This window comes from Puntigrus tetrazona, chromosome 1 (assembly GCF_018831695.1).
Source record: "Puntigrus tetrazona isolate hp1 chromosome 1, ASM1883169v1, whole genome shotgun sequence".
NCBI classification, from domain to species: domain Eukaryota; kingdom Metazoa; phylum Chordata; class Actinopteri; order Cypriniformes; family Cyprinidae; genus Puntigrus; species Puntigrus tetrazona.
The window spans coordinates 6,576,204-6,594,499 of NC_056699.1; the positions used below are offsets into that span (position 1 = coordinate 6,576,204).

At 36.9% G+C, this 18,296-nt stretch overlaps 3 protein-coding genes across 4 annotated transcripts in view; 1 reads left to right on the forward strand and 2 right to left on the reverse strand.

The window, feature by feature from the left end:
* Positions 1-18,296, forward strand: part of elfn1b (extracellular leucine-rich repeat and fibronectin type III domain containing 1b) — a 139,148-nt gene that overhangs the window by 96,068 nt on the left and 24,784 nt on the right.
* LOC122346971 (UDP-glucuronosyltransferase 2C1-like) lies at positions 4,001-17,513 on the reverse strand. Of its 2 annotated transcripts, none has more exons than XM_043241908.1 (3): positions 17,451-17,513; positions 12,297-12,327; positions 4,001-6,826 (listed from the first exon to the last, which is right to left on the reverse strand). In XM_043241908.1, the coding sequence occupies exons 2-3, from the start codon at positions 12,319-12,321 to the stop codon at positions 5,226-5,228; spliced, it is 1,626 nt and encodes a 541-aa protein (XP_043097843.1). In that variant the 5' UTR covers positions 12,322-12,327; positions 17,451-17,513; the 3' UTR covers positions 4,001-5,225. The 2 variants fall into 2 exon arrangements, with proteins under 2 accessions (XP_043097843.1, XP_043097852.1); XM_043241917.1 differs by lacking the exon at positions 17,451-17,513 and adding an exon at positions 12,484-12,571.
* On the reverse strand, positions 12,854-17,586 carry LOC122346986 (UDP-glucuronosyltransferase 2A1-like). Its single transcript, XM_043241941.1, has 2 exons — positions 17,451-17,586; positions 12,854-15,053 (listed from the first exon to the last, which is right to left on the reverse strand). Exon 2 carries the CDS (start codon positions 15,046-15,048, stop codon positions 13,453-13,455), a length of 1,596 nt encoding a protein of 531 aa, XP_043097876.1. The 5' UTR covers positions 15,049-15,053; positions 17,451-17,586; the 3' UTR covers positions 12,854-13,452.

An 18,296-nucleotide genomic window follows, 5' to 3' on the forward strand; every position in this document is an offset into this window, starting at 1 on the left:
ACAAAACCACATTACGTTTTGTGGTATGTTCAAAGGACTAGATCACCTTAATATTTGCTGATATTAAGTTTCCTCAGGCCTTCACCCACGCTATAGTTGAGTTTGTATTTTTAATCAGAGCAGATTTGGAAAGATTTACCATCGCGTCACTCACTCTTCAATGGATAATCCGAAGCGAATGGGTGCCGTCAGAATGAGAGTTCAAACTGCAGTTTTGACTCATTCTGATGGCATCCCATTCACTGCAGAGGATCTATTGGGGAGTAAAGTAATGCAAAATGTCTTCAAATCTGACCCAGGGAAGAAACAAACTCATCTATATCTAGGACAGCCTGAAGGTAAGGAAATTTAGAGAACATTCAGAGTGCCATCCAGTTATCACCTTGAAAATTAAGCGACTGCTAGGCATTTTTAATCCAATTTTCTGAAATGACTCAGGGTGGAAATGTTAAAATAGCAGCTAATATAATTTCCGGTTCATTCGCTAGAATCGCTGCATTTCTATTTCGTTCGGAAGGTGTAGTCAAGCGCACTGCATTGTGGGATTCAGTTTTCCGTGCATATACTCTTTTATATAGTCATTTGGGTATTTGATGATAGTATGCACTGAACAGCACACATACTGCACACTGAAGAAATAGCACACTTCTTCTCTATTACAAACAGAGCCTGAGAAAAGATACGTGATAGGAATGTTAAAACGAGCGTAAGAGTGAGAAACACTCCTTAAATATGTGCAATAGGTAGTAAGAGGCAAGATAAGACAGGGATAGAGAGAACGAGAGCTGATGGGAATAAAGGAAGAGACACCTTGACCTTGGTGGTCTTCTCTTCAGCTGGATCAGCAAGTCTGTGTAGTTTGTGTATGTAAATTGGATGCAGGAAGCTACCTGTCTGCCTGTGCGTGCGTGGATGGCTCTCTAAATGAACTGTTTAGAAGTTGCTTAATGGCCAGATGGCGTAAAGCAAATGAGTTAGAGTAAGAATTGAGTTTGCATATTTATGAAGCTTTTGTGAATAATTAATGAGATGCAAATGGGACTGAAGTTGATGGTGAGGGCAGCGAGATGTGTAATGCATACGTGTGTGTTTGTTACATGCAGAAAGCCATCAACGTTCTGCAACACCCTTGAGTTCATGAGCAAACAAAAGGATCAAGAGGCAGCTGATGTCTTATCTCATCTCCACGTACAAGCGCTTTCACGCTCTCTCGCTCTCCTGCGGTGCGCACATTTATTTAGCTAATAAACGTCTAAATGAGGACACACTATAAGCAGGAATCAGATGGCATTCGACTTCTAAATGACGTTTGAGTTGCAAATATTTACATCGGATGACTAATTTCACCAAAGTTATTTTAGTATCATTGAGATAAGCGTTTGCTCGTTTTATTTTTGCATTTCCACTTCAGTTTTAGCTAAAGTTTTAATCGTTTTGCTGTTGTGTGCTTTTTTTTGTAGAGTTTTGACTCATTTTCATTTCAGTTTTAGTTGTATGAATAAATGAAAATGAGAAATGTTTTTTGGGGAACTAGATGCAATAAACAATTTTAGGGAATAATGTGTTACCAAGTATTTATGTCTTTAACTATAACAATTGTAGATTTGACACACTGTCTTTTTTAAACTGGGATATATATATATATATATATATATATATATATATATATACACACTGTCTTTTTAAAATGGGATATATATACAGTATATATATACAAAGCTATTTTAAACTCAAGATATCAATATAGGCAGCAAAAAAAACACCACTTGCATAGAATTTTATCACAGATAGTTTTTTTTACATATGAAAGCATCTCACCTTTGTAAAATCTGAGGCTAAAGTGTTTTCACGCTCTGTTTTCCACAATAATGTGCTATTTTTTGTATTATTTTATAGCAAATATTGCTATACTCGATTAAATGCAACTAATCCATTGAATTAAGCTATGTATCTTATAATTACTTTGATCAAACCAAAGATAAAGTTCTTAATCACAATAAAGCCATAATGTAATGAACACTCTTTTTTTTCTAAAAACACAATTTTTTGTCTATTTCAAGCTTGACATTACATCCCATTTTATATGTTTACTGTGGTCGATGGCCCCTCACTGAATTGGTTTCAGTTTGTCTGAAAAGCATGACGAACAACTGAAGGACATTTCCAGCATTCTGCACGTGTGTGTGTCACGGTTTAAATCTGAGGGGGATGGGGAACAGCTGTAATTACTTGCTTCAGTGTACTTAAACATTCATCAAAATCCCTGCTATGTTACACCGTGCATCCGTATTCTGACTGACACTACTGTTGAGAAGAATACTCCGGTCCACTCTAGCATGCGGACATATGCAAAAACAGCTCTGGGAATGAACATAAACAAATGCACGCCGTCCTTTGGGGGGCAGCATTTCACACTGTGCAGCAGTTTTGTTTCTGAAAATAGATGCACATATGAGCAACGGAGAAACTTTAATGTGTCCGGATTTTTTAGCCTAGTTTTCACACATCTCACATCCTCATTTTTTAGAATGACTAATGGGGTGAAAGTGCTGCCCCTCAAGGAAAGAGAGAGAGAGAGAGAGAGAGAGAGAGAGGAGAAAAGTTTGTCCTATTTAAGTGGACAGAGCACCCTTTGAAGGACATTGAGATACACACACACACACACACACACACACAGAAGGAGCTGCTACCCTCAGGCTGTCATGGTAACCTGGATAAATGATGAAAAGGTTTCTGTTATCTTGCTTTATTGTGCTCTAGAGTGCTTCAGTATATTGGTGATATTACCATCCAATTAGAATGCTAAATATTTCATATAAGAATATTTGCTTTGAAGTAACTTACAGTGCATTTACGGTAAAAAATTCAGATTGTCAATTCAGCTTTTCTGACATCAAGAAACTACAGTAAATATCATGGTACCACAGTTCATGTCAAACCAATTTTGTCTCAAATATATACACATACACACAACATACAAAAACATATATGCATGTGTATCCATATGTGTGTATATATATATATATATATATATATATATATATATATATATATATATATATATATATATATATATATATACAAAACCCAATAAGCTTTGGTGGATTTTATTGATTTATTGGAAGTCTTTTCATTTGTGTTAACTAAAGGTTAAAGGCTAGTCTTAAAATAAGCTTATAGTGTATATGAGTTGAAGTAGGCACTCCAAGGTTTGTCATATGTTACAGGGAACATAATAAAAATGTGTGAACATCACCATCATGATGTCTAAACATATATACTGCACTTGCTGAGACTGCTGATGTTCAGACATTGTCGTTTCCTCTGTGATGTTTGCCAGAAATAGCCTGCATGTTGTCTAGGTGAAGGATAATGGGGATGATGTCAAACAATCCTTAAAATAAATAGAAAAAAACGACACACAGAAAATATGCTTGCACATACACCTACTGCATTAGACTGATATCCTTTAAAACCTCAGTTAAACTATAATGATGTCAAAAAAAGGAAGAAATGCTTTTTATATCTGCTTGGATAAAAGCTTTCAATTACGCTTATATTTTTAGCAGCTTGGCAGCATATTAAAGTACTAAAGCAGCAAAAAGTTCTTCTGTTTGTTTTGTAAAGCGTGAAGTCAGGAAAATTTCAAACACACATACAGATTATGTGTGTTCCAGATTTTCTATGTATGTGTGTGTAGTGTACAGATATTTCGCAGCAGAAATGCATGTAGTTGCATTTGCCCAGTGGTTAGTGTGATGAGTAAGGGAGTCTGTAAAACCACCAATAAACCTGCCTATAAAAGAAGAGGCGAAATGTATCTAGCTCACTGCATGAACACTCTACACTTTCCATTACTCGGAGGAGGAGGAGAAAACCAATGCTTTAGTGACTGTTATGTTTTATTCAAATTCCCCACAACATCTATGTTGCTTTATTTTTTGCCATTATGTCTATTTATGTATAGAAATAAAGAGTTGTTGTCAAAGTTGCCAAAGCATTTGATGTATATTAAAGTAGCATTTATTTGACCAACATTGTGTAAACACATGTATGTTTAGGTGGTTGAATTAAACGATTGCATATTGAATCAATATTTTTAATTCAGTATTCTTTCAGACAACGCTTGGCTAAACCGATAAAAATGACTGAACTCGTAATTATTAACAATTACACAATAAAGTAAATACTGAGAAACAATTAAAGTCAAGTTATTTTGCTCAGCAGAGCAAAGAAGTAGTGTTGCTCCTGAATGAATCAGTGTTTTAAAGAAATCAGCACTCATTCAAAGTGGTGGACACTATTGCCATCAACTGGCATATCAATATCCTGCTTTAATCCCTTTGCTTCAACTTCAGGGGGTTATATTTTTGGCTTATTTGTTTAAATTCTATTTTGAACAGTTTCATTCCTAAGTTTCAAGGATGAGGGAAAGTCATGCAACCCATTCTGACATCTCCCTTATTCTGTTTACCTAGATAAGATTTAGGCAAATTATAGTCTCAAAAACACATCTGATAGCATTATATTTTAGGAAGTGTTTTTTAACACTTAACACCTAGGATACACATATATTGTTCAAATTAATCTTTTATCCTTAATATGCCATTACTTGCAGTATATACCTGATGTAAATCATCAGCAGAGAGCGGCATGAACTAAACTTGGACTATCAGATAAGGAAGACATATAAAATGTGGGCCCCCGGGACTAGAATTAAGAAGCACTGCTTTAGGGGATCGAAGATTACGTCTTGATCTAGGCTGCTAACACAAAAGCCAAAAGATGTGAATCATAAAGTGGAGACATCTACTTCCATTGTGCTCTTGAGCAATACATAATCACAGTAAACAGGCTGCCCCAGTGGAACTGTCACTACTGCTTGTGTCATTCAGAATAAAACATGTCTGCTGAATGTCAAGTAATGAAATGTGTTCATTGTTTTCCATTGATGAAAAATGCCTTTGGGAAAGAAATGGTATGACATACTGTAAAAATGCACATTATACTGCTAACTGGGCAGGTAGTAAAATATATATTATTTCCCCAATAACTTTTCCCAAATATATTTTTTAGGTGAAACAAAGTATATCTAAATAAGCTGAGACAGGTCAATTGTATAAGGTCAAATTATTATTTTAAACCTAATTTCACTGTATCTTCATACAAAGTAGGAAAGATGTAATGCAAGAGATGCAAATCACACAAGTACATATTCATCCTCATTATTCTAGTTTGTTTTTTGTTTTTCTTTTGCATATTCTGCAGCACAAATATCTGATTACTGCATATATGCTCAAGATTATGAGGGTCAAAGCAGAAAGCAGGAACAGTATGACATCTACAGAGTGATAAGAGTACCAGGGCATTTTGTAAGACTCTGTGCGCAGGTGAGCAGCACCTTTGTGCCTCATAACAAACTCAATCCAGAAGATGGCATTGTCCAGAGGTTTTACTGGAACGTCCTTGTGAAGCCTTGAGAGCCTCTGCATGTTCTCCTGATAAGAGGGATCATAAAGAACCTCTTTGACGGTTTCAAGGAAGGAGTCCTTATCTACTGTGGCAAAGTTTACATTCTTGGCTACACCCCGTACTCTCATTTTTGCAAGATTATCAGGCTGGTCAAAAATCAACCCAAATCCAATGATTGGTACTCCGTGGTAAATGGCTTCTTGAATCCCATTGGTTCCTCCATGTGCAACGAAGGCTCTGGTCTTAGGATGACCCAGAAGATCATTCTGAGGCATCCAGTCCATCACTAGGGTGTTGTTTCCTAGAGCAGATGGTCTCTTTCCTTTGTACCTCCAGACGATCTTCTGTGGAAGTTCTGCAAAAGCTTCAGCAATCGCTTCAGCCACATCATCAGGAAGCTGACCAATGAGAGTACCCAGAGACATGATGATGACACCATGATCACCAGAGCTCTGCACAAAGTCCTCCAGATCTCGGGGAAGAGGCTTTGATGGCTTGCATTGAAAACCTCCCATGTAGACAATGTTCGGCATAGTCGGACGTGGGAATTCAAAAACAAAATCAACTCTATGGAGCCACAAATCAGCACTCTGCATTAAAGAAAAGTAGGATGTTCCTGGGCCAATGAACTTTTCACAAAGTGCATTATTACTTGGAGCAATCAAGAGAGCAACTAGTGTTTCAGTTATGGTGTACATTACTACATTCTTCACTCTTTCCAAGAAACTCATGTGGTCTGACAATTCCAGCATTGGATAAGGTACATATGAAAGTGGTGAAGGAGCTATTACAAAATGAGCCTCACTGTACACTGTCCAACGGACATTGTAGACAATGGGCAGTTTGAGATAGTGACCTAGTATGATCCCTCCGAACATGGCAGGATCTGTAAGAATCAAATCATACTTGGCATCTTTTAAGGACTGCATTAGTTGCTGGTCTTCAATCATGGTTACTATCATCTCACTTTCCGTTTCAATCATCTTTAAAGAACTTTGCCACATCTCTATCTCCAGATTCAGACGACCCCAGGTGGAACCTCTCCTCATAATTCCTATGAGTCTTGATATAAACTTCTCAAGGAATTCTTCACCAAATCCTCCTTCAGACTTGAGAGTGACTGATGTGTAGTGAGGTGAGAATTCTTTGATGTACCAGCTGTCTGCCATCCGAATGACTGTAACATTGTGACCTTTGGCATGAAGTGCCTCCACCAAGATGTTCATGTTGACCCAATGACTGCCATCCACAGGAAAGACAAGAAACTTCCCGCTCAGAACAACTGGGACAGTCATCAGCAGAAGAGTTAGCATGACTGGCCCAAGCACCTGAAAAACCTGTCTGTTCATAGTTCCTGTTGCAAAGCAAGAGAACAAGCAAATTTTAAAATTGAATCACAGTACATCAGTTGCAGATACATCTTTGCATCAGTCGTGTCTGTTTTTAAGTCTGCTAAACCCACCATAGATCGGACCCTGCCAGTGAATGCACTACAAATAATACTTTCTGTTACTTTCATAGACTGGGTCATACATTTTTATTTGACAATGATATAATAAGAACTCTTATGACAAGAGCATGTTTAGTCCTAACAAGCTGTAGATTATAAGTACTTGGCATATCTTTTTATTCTGCCCTCATAATGTAAAAGTGACAACAGGCACCATGCTCTTCTCATCACCCAGTGATGAACAATATACCATTAATTAATCCACTGCACTATAATAGAAATCTATATATTACAGTTTAAACATTTGTGGTCAAGATATTTTTTTAATTATTATTTTTATTCAAAAAGGATGCATTAAATTAATGAATGGTGTCCACATTTGTGGACAGTTAATTTAACTCAATTTAGGGTTAATTTATCATGCCAATTTTCTTTAAACCACCTAAAGGCAGTGTCAGTAGATTTACGGCAATATTGTAGTGATAGCTAATATCTTGCATTCCAAAAATTGCATCATTACTTGATGACATCATTAATCCAAGATGGCTGACAGCAATACCTATGTGTTAAATGCCCTAGGCATATCTGTAAAAAACTTTTAGACAAAGAGGTCAATTGAGTTTTTTTTTTTTTAAACATTAGTATGTACCATAAGGTATGACGAATATTCTAGTATTTTAGATACACTGTTTTCAGCATCTATAATATCAGTGTTATAAATCAGCATATTACAATGATTTCTGAATGACCTTGATACACTGAAGCATGGAGTAATGAGTGCTTAAAAAATCATATTTTTCAGCAATTTGAGGATTATTGTACATTCAGATGTTTTTTATTGCAAAAATAATTGATGACCAAGACCAGAGAAGTACACTAAGACATTAAAAATGTATGAAAATATGAAAAAGACACTGTATGTGAATAAATTGCATGTTTGTACCATATTTGTTCATATATAGACAAAATATTAGAATGTAAAATGGTTTGAATAAATTGACTTTTATCAAATACCGTATGAAAATAATTTTAATTAAGAAATTTACCTGTTTACCAGATCTTAAAATAATCGAACACAAACAATAAAGCTGTAGAGACTCTACAGTACAGTACAAATATTGTCGATTGAGCAGTTTAACTCATTTGCTTTTGTTTTTTGTTTTTCTCTTGAATATTCTGCTGCAGAAATATTTGATAACCACATATATGCTCAAGATTATGAGGGTCAAAGCAGAAAGCAGGAACAGTAAGACATCTACAGAGTGATAAGAGTACCAGGGCATTTTGTAAGACTCTGTGCGCAAGTGAGCAGCACCTTTGTGCCTCATAACAAACTCAATCCAGAAGATGGCATTGTCCAGAGGTTTTACTGGAACGTCCTTGTGAAGCCTTGAGAGCCTCTGCATGTTCTCCTGATAAGAGGGATCATAAAGAACCTCTTTGACAGTTTCAAGGAAGGAGTCCTTATCCACTGTGGCAAAGTCAATAGTCTTGGCTACACCCCGTATTCTCATTTTTGCAAGATTATCAGGCTGGTCAAAAATCAACCCAAATCCAATGATTGGTACTCCGTGGTAAATGGCTTCTTGAATCCCATTGGTTCCTCCATGTGCAACGAAGGCTCTGGTCTTAGGATGACCCAGAAGATCATTCTGAGGCATCCAGTCCATCACTAGGGTGTTGTTTCCTAGAGCAGATGGTCTCTTTCCTTTGTACCTCCAGACGATCTTCTGTGGAAGTTCTGCAAAAGCTTCAGCAATCGCTTCAGCCACATCATCAGGAAGCTGACCAATGAGAGTGCCCAGAGACATGATGATGACACCATGATCGCCAGAGCTCTGCACAAAGTCCTCCAGATCTTGGGGAAGAGGCTTTGACGGCTTGCATTGAAAACCTCCCATGTAGACAATGTTCGGCATAGTGGGACGCGGGAATTCAAAAACAAAATCAACTCTATGGAGCCACAGATCAGCACTCTGTACTAAGGTACGGAAGGAGACTCCTGGGCCAATGAACCGTTCGCAAAGTGCATTATACGTTGGAGCAATCATAAAAGCAACTTGTGTTTCAGTTATGATATACATCACAACATTCTTCACTCTTTCCAAGAAACTCATGCGGTCTGATAACTGCAGCATTGGCAAAGGAACATAAGAAAGTGGAGAAGGAGCTATTACAGAATGAGCTTCACTGCACACTGTCCAACGGACATTATAGACAATTGGGAGTTTGAAATAGTGACTCAATAGAATGCCTCCAAAATCAACTGGATCTGTAAGAACTAAATCATATTTAGTGTCTTTTATAGACTGCATTAGCTGTTGGTTTTCAAACATGTTGACTATCATCTCACTTTTGATTTTAAATATCTTTCCAACATTTTCCCACATCTCTATCTCCAGTTTCAGACGACCCCAGGTGGAGCCTTCTCTCAGGATTTTCATAAGTCTGAATGCAAACGTCTCAAAGAACACTTCTTCAAAACCTCCTGGAGAATTCAGAGTGATTGATGTGTAGTGAGGTGAGAATTCTTTGATGTACCAGCTGTCTGCCATCCGAATGACTGTAACATTGTGACCTTTGGCATGAAGTGCCTCCACCAAGATGTTCATGTTGACCCAATGACTGCCATCCGCAGGAAAGACAAGAACCTTCCCGCTCTGAACAACTGTGACAGTCGTCAGCAGCAGAAGGGTTAATCTGATCAGGCCAGACGACTGAAAAATCTGTCTGTTCATGGCACCTGCTGTAAACCAACAGAGTAAGAATAACCTACTGATAGAACCAGTGGAGTATGTCAAGTTGTAATGAAGTATAAATTGTGTATTCATTTCAACACTGCATCTGTCTGTGACGTTTCTAAACAGATTGTAAACTGAATGTGTTTGGGCAGGGCAGCTGCACTAAGAAGAGTCAAAGCAAAAAAGCAACACTACACATTTTTTCCCAGATTTGCAGTCTGGGTGCATTAAAAGGATGGTTGACTGTTTTTTTTCTAGACTTGATTGTGTTTATGGGGTGCAGTCTAAAGTGTTAAAGGGGTCATATATTTTAAAGATCATTACTTTGTATATTTTGTTTAACAGAATATGATGACATGCTTTAATGTACAAAAAACATTATTTTTCAAATACTATTAATTATTGTAGTTCCTCTATTTCCCTGCCTCTCTCAAATGCGTAGTTTTCTACAAAGCCCATCCTTCCAACAAGTACAGTCCAGCTGACCCAGTGCATTGTGATTGGTTGAACATCACAAGTACAAGTACACGTCAGAAATATAATTGCGAGCTTTAACTTTCAAAGGAAAAATAAAAACAGTAGTATTGTTACTTTTAACATCAGTTCAAGCTTGAAAATGGAACAGAGTCGTGTGACAGACAGAATATATTGCCGGGACAGACGCCGTGATGATACTCATATTTGCAGTACACCCCTTACTCTCTCTCTCTCTCTCGTTCTCTCTCTCTCTTACACACACACACACACCCACACACTCCCTGTGAAACTACTGCTCATGTTGCGCTTGCAAAGTTGGTTGTGATCAGTCAGCTTGGTCATCTGCATTTTCATGATAACTGAACTGCAGACAATATGAACTGTCTGAACGGTTGCACGTGATAAACGCATCAGTGTTGCTTCTGCTCAAGCATTCAGTGTGAAACAGAACACAGCACATCTCTGTTTGTTATCTTCTCATGGCCAGTTATAAGCAGAGGACGGAGGATATTATGTTTGTAAGTATAAATCCATCTCTACACACAAGGGCGCCTGCAGGATTTCTTCTCGAGAGTACGCACTTATCAGAATTACTGGCCCGAGTCTGACCCGAGCTTGTCTTCCCCTTCTCCCAAAACAGCTTAAGTTTTGTAAGTAATGTAAAAGGATTGTTGTTTATCAAGTCCAGTGTGTTGTGATTGGCTAAACCGCCTCTAGTGCATGTCTGAACGTCCCACCCCTCACCTCAGCGGCATGTGCTCCCGTGTGGTGACAAAATGGCTGTATCCAAAACATTTAGTGCGCCGGAAGGACTGCCGCTGCTTTTGCGTAGATTGCTTGCTGCTTCATAATCATTTAAAATAGGTAGCTCCAGTAATGAGATTAAAGGATTTATCTTAAACTTATTTAGTGAAATTATAAATAAACCAGTTAAACAATTTAATAATCATTGTACAATGAATTTGTGTCTGAGTTGTAACACACCTTATTACGCCATGGATGAGTGGTTTGTAAAATGAATGGACGGATGATTTAGCTGGAGGTGCCATCTTCTGGCAAAACATGGAATTAATTTGACACGTGACACTCGCACTGCATTATAGGGATTCTCTAGCCTTGGAGTGTACATCACTTGTACACTCGTTTTTGTGGTGCTTTGTGGGATTGAATGAGTGCACTTGAAAACATCTACTATGGTTTCGGACACCACTTAAAATGTATGTCCCTCAAATAGTGGCCTATTTCAGGGTATAAGGGGCGATTTCGAATACAGCCATTGAGTGCATGATTACAAACCCTTGTTATTATAAATGCTCTTTAAACTACATTATGATGCTAATTAATGTCTGTATCCATTAGCATATGTACTAGCATAGCATAGCTTAGTTTATACAGGAATTTGCGCTTATCCTACACATATTTACAATGTGTTAAATAATTTTATAAATAAATTAATGAGAATAAATTTTTTCTCTTGATAAGATATTATTTTTATTCATCAATTAGCAGTTAATAAAGTGTGAAAAAGGACATTCAAATTGTTTTATTATGCACTATTTTGTTCTATTATGCACTATTATTTTGTTCTATTATATATATTGTAAGCCATGCGTTTTTTTACATTAATAAACCGCTTCTTATAGCTTTTAATATATGATTTTATCCTGATTATAGCTGTGTGAAAATAAATGTATAAATGGAACAGTTCATTGAGCTGAGCTAGTGATCTGAATGAATGGCTGAGAGTAAGAGAGCGAGAGAAAGAAAGATGCAGAGCATGTGTCATTACATATTCTGGAGGGTGGGGTTTATCTGTGTTTGTGACGTAGCCAACCCGGAAAGTTTGGTTTGCATTGCCTTTTTTTACAGAATTGTAAAAAAAAATATTTTACAGAATTGTAAAAGAATTTTCGGCTTAGTCACTTTGCAAATATTGTTTATGCTCTATTGGCAACATTGCACACTAAATAACATCAAAATAAGTTAATCCGTTATCAACCACCCCTTTAATGTTGGTTGCTGAAAGTCAGAGCCAGATACAGATACAGTGCAGATACAGTGACTGTCTTAAAAAATGAGTGAAAAAGAGCTACGTTGATTACTTTTTTTGGACCAGACACAACATTTAATTATAGTGACCAAGAGCATATACTCACCTGATCTGTGTTTATTAGATGGCATTTAAATCTGCAAAAAAAAAGAAAAACACCCATATTAAAGCAAGGCAAATATCAAATAATAAATTTTTCTAATTGGTGAGGTAAACAACAGACCAATAGTTATATCAAGTGATATTGTTCCTTGTGATCTCCGTGCTATTCGTATTAAAATATATATTCTTACCCATGTAGCATGCAATATCACTACCAGGTCAGCCTTGAATGTGGTGTACGTCACAAAACTACAAGCATTTACTCTCCTTTGAGCATGCATTTGGCCATTTAACTGTCTTTATCAGGGCAAAGGGCATTTACCTGCAAGGCCCTAGTTAATGAGCTACTATTTCAAGTTTTGTTGTGTAATTTTACCTGGAGGTTGACTAGCTAAATTCACAGCAGCTACATAAATGGCCAGTACCTTCATATCAACACTTTAGTATGTGAGGATTATAGTACATGTAGAGCATTTTACAGGAAAGTGTTTTTGGCACAAACACAGTCAAGGTTGCAAATATAATGAAAAACAACAGTGCTTAATGTAACAAAATATTTATTACGATATAATGTATTATTGTCAGTACATAAACAATTATGTGAAATGCCCCATAGAACTTTAAATCAAACTGATTTGCTAAATTTAATTTTCCATATAAAAATATCTGAAATATACATATACATATCTGAAATAAAAATGATTGTCAAAATAAATAATAAACATTTGGTGAAATATTAAATTAATTATTTATACATTCTTATGAAATAGCTACTGATGACAACATTTATAATGTATATTTTTAGGTAATACTGTCATACAAACCACAAATATTAATCTATTAAAGCTTAATGAGCTTATTGAGTATTTGGAATTGCATGTATTTTGCTAAATTGTTTGTGAAATTACAAACTGATAAATCAGTTAATATAAGTAAAATAAAACATGTTATACCTGACACAATTCATTTTTGAAATACAGAATATTGTTCTAAACAATGGCACAAATTTAAACATGCACAAATCAATAAATTAACATCTTTAGATCACTGTACAAAATAAACATAATTTTGATTCAAAGCTTTGGTCATTAATATACAGGAAATGCCCGACCTAGAGTGGCTTAATAACAAAATATAGTACCTTAGATACTATAAAAAAGTCATTCAAGTTTGTTTTTTGATTTTCCTAAACATATTCTGAAACAGAAATATTTAATAACCACACATATTATAAAGATTATGAGGGTCACAGCAGATAGCAGGAACAGTAAGACATCTACAGAGTGATAAGAGTACCAGGGCATTTTGTAAGACTCTGTGCGCAGGTGAGCAGCACCTTTGTGCCTCATAACAAACTCAATCCAGAAGATGGCATTGTCCAGAGGTTTTACTGGAACGTCCTTGTGAAGCCTTGAGAGCCTCTGCATGTTCTCCTGATAAGAGGGATCATAAAGAACCTCTTTGACGGTTTCAAGGAAGGAGTCCTTATCCACTGTGGCAAAGTTTACATTCTTGGCTACACCCCGTACTCTCATTTTTGCAAGATTATCAGGCTGGTCAAAAATCAACCCAAATCCAATGATTGGTACTCCGTGGTAAATGGCTTCTTGAATCCCATTGGTTCCTCCATGTGCAACGAAGGCTCTGGTCTTAGGATGACCCAGAAGATCATTCTGAGGCATCCAGTCCATCACTAGGGTGTTGTTTCCTAGAGCAGATGGTCTCTTTCCTTTGTACCTCCAGACGATCTTCTGTGGAAGTTCTGCAAAAGCTTCAGCAATCGCTTCAGCCACATCATCAGGAAGCTGACCAATGAGAGTGCCCAGAGACATGATGATGACACCATGATCACCAGAGCTCTGCACAAAGTCCTCCAGATCTCTGGGAAGAGGCTTTGACGGCTTGCATTGAAAACCTCCCATATAGACAATGTTCGGCATAGTGGGACGCGGGAATTCAAAAACAAAATCAACTCTATGGAGCCACAGATCAGCACTCTGTACTAAGGTAAGGAAGGAGACTCCTGGGCCAATGAACCGTTCGCAAAGTGCATTATAATTTGGAGCAAACAACAAAACACCCATAGCTTCAGCTATAGTGTACATCACTAAATTTTTCACTCTTTGAAAAAAGCTCATGCGGTCTGATAACTCCACCATCGGAAAAGGAACATAAGAAAGTGGAGAAGGAGCTATTGCAAAATGCGCCTCACTATACATCGTCCAACGGATATTGTAGACAATAGGCAGCTTCAGGAAGTGGCCCAAAAGAACACCTCCAAACAAAAGCGGATCTGTAAGAAGCAAATCATACTTGGCATCCCTTAAAGACTGTATTAGCTGCTGGTCTTCCATCATACTTTTTATCATCTCACATTCTACTTTGATCAGCTCATAAGTACCTAACCATGTCTCTATTTCCAGCTTCAGACGACCCCAGGTGGAGCCTTCTCTCAGGATTTTCATGAGTCTGAATGCAAACGTCTCAAAGAATTCCTCATCGAATCCTCCTGGTGAATTTATAGTGACTGATGTGTAGTGAGGTGAGAATTCTTTGATGTACCAGCTGTCTGCCATCCGAATGACTGTAACATTGTGACCTTTGTCATGAAGGGCCTCCACCAAGATGTTCATGTTGACCCAATGACTGCCATCCACAGGAAAGACAAGAACATTCCCGCTCTGAACAACTGGGACAGTTATCAGTAAAAGGGCTATCAAGATTTTGCCACGTGACTGAAAAATCTGTCCGTTCATGGCACCTATGAGAAAACAAGGGAACAAGATTGAACCAGTGAAACTATCTATCATAATTTTCCGTACAAAGATTTACAAGATGCGTTTTATGTATATATTTTACCTTCTACTATTTGTCAGGGCATTAAATGTAAAGACCGTCAAAGAACTGTTGCTTTTGAAATACACTTTATGAACAAAGTGATCTGAAAATGAAATGATAACTTTGAGGGAGGAAAGCTGCACTAATTGGAAGTTGTATGAGTGTTCATGTCATCTAAAAATCAATGTATAAAACACTATGTTGATTAAAGATGAAAATATGTGCACAAAATTAAAATATACTGCAAATTTTGGCGAAACCAAATATTATATTTGACAGTCAAATAATTCAGGTCAGCATTGAGGTCTATTGCTCCTACTCCTATTTATGAAATATGTTCTTACCCATGAAAATGTAGACTGCAAAATCATTACCAGGTCAGTCTTTGCTGAGTGCAAGATAAGTCAAAGAAGTACAAGTAAAATTATTTTCCTTTAGACATTCCTTTAATGTGCATGACAAGACAAAAAACTGTGGTATGTAATGTGAGCAAATGGTCGGTCAGTCTTGTAATAGAAAAGTGATCATTTCCAAGTGGAGGTATAGTTAATGAACTACTATTAATCATTTATCAACTGTGGTAAAGAATCAGAATTGTCACAATTCCTTCAAATTAAAGTATTTTACCTAACATGTACATGCTTTTGGCAGATGCTTTTATCCAAAGTGACTTATATCACTTTCAAATAATTTTACCAGTTGATAAAAAAAGAATAGGCATGGCTTTATAGCTGCTGACGCCTTGCTCTGCTGTAGCTCTATACTGCTCTGCTGTATTGCATACTAAAAATAAACAACAAATAAATTACTAATAAAGCAGAATACAAAAATGTGAATATTTTTCACTATGATATGAAAATTTTACCAAGCTGTGGTCAATGTTATTTATTTTTTCAATTAGCTAAAATAAAATGCAATAAATTCCATAATGTATCATTTTTATGTTGAATGTAGTTTAAAGGATTGGTACACTTTGTTCTGGAATATCTTCCATAAAAAACAAGACATAGATTTCAGTTACACAGCAATGACTCACTTGGAGTCAATGAGATTATAATGAGTGCTTTTACATAAGAAAATATATAATAAATTCAGTTATCTTTTTTTTTTTCTGGAAGCCAGCCCAGTTTCATTCTATAAGCTCTGTAATATTTTCTACCTTGAAAACGTGACATGCTAAATCATGTTGTAACATAAGTCACAGTTTTGCTTCTTTGGCCCTGCCGCTCACTTCCATAACGGTTCTATTGCAAAAGTACTGTATACTATAGTGTGTGAGTGAAAGTTCACGTTCTCAAAGGAGCAAAGGGTATTTACCTCCAGAGCTAGAGTTATATTTCAACTTTACCCAAGACCAGTGGGGGGGAAATGTACATTCAGAAAGCAAGGGAATAAAGCTTTAGGTTTCTTTTTTCCAAAGCAAGGTCTTAATTCATAGTTTTGTCTTTAGCATTAGATAGTTCAGTGACACTGAGGAAAATCTGAGAACTTTATTAGGCTATTTATGTCTAATTAATCATAATTGCTGCTTGGTGTTCTATGAACAGGGCAATGTTGGTTGGGAGTTTAAAACTAGCAAATATGATATCTTGATACTTTTCGCTAAAAAGATTCATAAGTAAAGCAGATTCATAAATAAAACGACTTTGAATCGTCCAATGATCCGTTGCTTACATTGTCGCGCCAGTGGGTGGCAACAAGTTTATCGTGTGATATGAGTCATAAAATTATTGATTCATTAAAACACGATTCGATCAGCTAAGAGACTTCAATTCAAACATCAATTTTAACATCACAGCGTTTCCCTACAAACTACAACTGAGAAATGTGGTCATCAGTGACTTTTCCTCCCGGACGTGACGTTTGTTTAATAACGCTGTGAGTTTTGTTCAAATCAGAGTCGTTCAGTGAAGCGGGCGTGTTCATTCAGTAGATCAAATCTTCAAAGTTAATGTTTAGCCTTGCGAAGTGTAGTATGCGAATTGGGACTTGAACGTATGAATTAATTCACGATATGCTAAGACAGGAAAGCAGACACGAGGAGGAACAGAAGAAACGGCGGCGAACGAACGATACGAGTCGGTGCGTAAAATGACTCGAGAACAATTCGTTCGGTTCAGAGATTCATTCAAAAACGTCGACGCGTTCGCGAACTAGAAGACACCAAAAACACCTTGCACGACCCCACGCAAACACATTCCACCAGCACACACAGTTGCATTATAACACAATTAGTCACTATATAAAAACTTAACAGGTTAATGACTTTCGTATTGTTATTTCTAACACGTGTTTATACAGTTATACATGCGGAACTCACCAATGCGCGAACGTTAGGATTCCTCAAGAAAACTTTCACAACCTCCAAACAACTCCAGCTTTTATTTCAACTGCACTGTTTAAAACGGTTTCTTCTGACATCAAACTACAATCGCGTTTTGCTTTTTGTTCTTCAGCCAGAAACCTAATATTTTCTCTTTTTTACTGAAGTGCCAAGGGGACGCCTCCCCCCTGCTGGGTCTGAATGATAAGACAGATTTACAGGATATGGTTCTGGTTACATAAAAGGTTATGGGAGGGCCAGATGAAAGGACTAGCAGGGATTCCAGTGGCTGTTTGTCTGTAGACCTTATGTTTCCCTTGCATGCATTTACATGCATATAAGTGTTGAGAATTAAACCTTAGATTAATAACATCGCTGATCTGAAGAGCAAACATATCAAGTTTGAACAGAAGCATTAGTCAGCTCAGTGTTGGTAATGCAGGTTTATAAAATGTATGACATCATTTCACTGGGAAGTTTGACACATTTATTAATCATAAAGACAGACAATAATCCACCTTTTTATGCACTTTTTTTACCAACTTAAACACATATGTTGAAAAATTTGATCCTGTACTTCAACATCATTTAGCAAATATTCTTTGAAGATTTCCACAGAGTATGAGCTTTGACATGTCTACCATGCCTTTTCACTGAAGCATAATATTTATTTTTTGCCTTGTTGTCATTATTTTTAGACTTTTCCCAGAATTTAGGAATTTATGTTGTGGTTTAGGTGACAGATGCTCTGTAAATTTGAACACTTGCTATTCTACCCGTTTGGAGCTCATTCAGTGTGATTCTTTGAAAACTCAGACCTCTGTTGTCTGATGCATAATAATA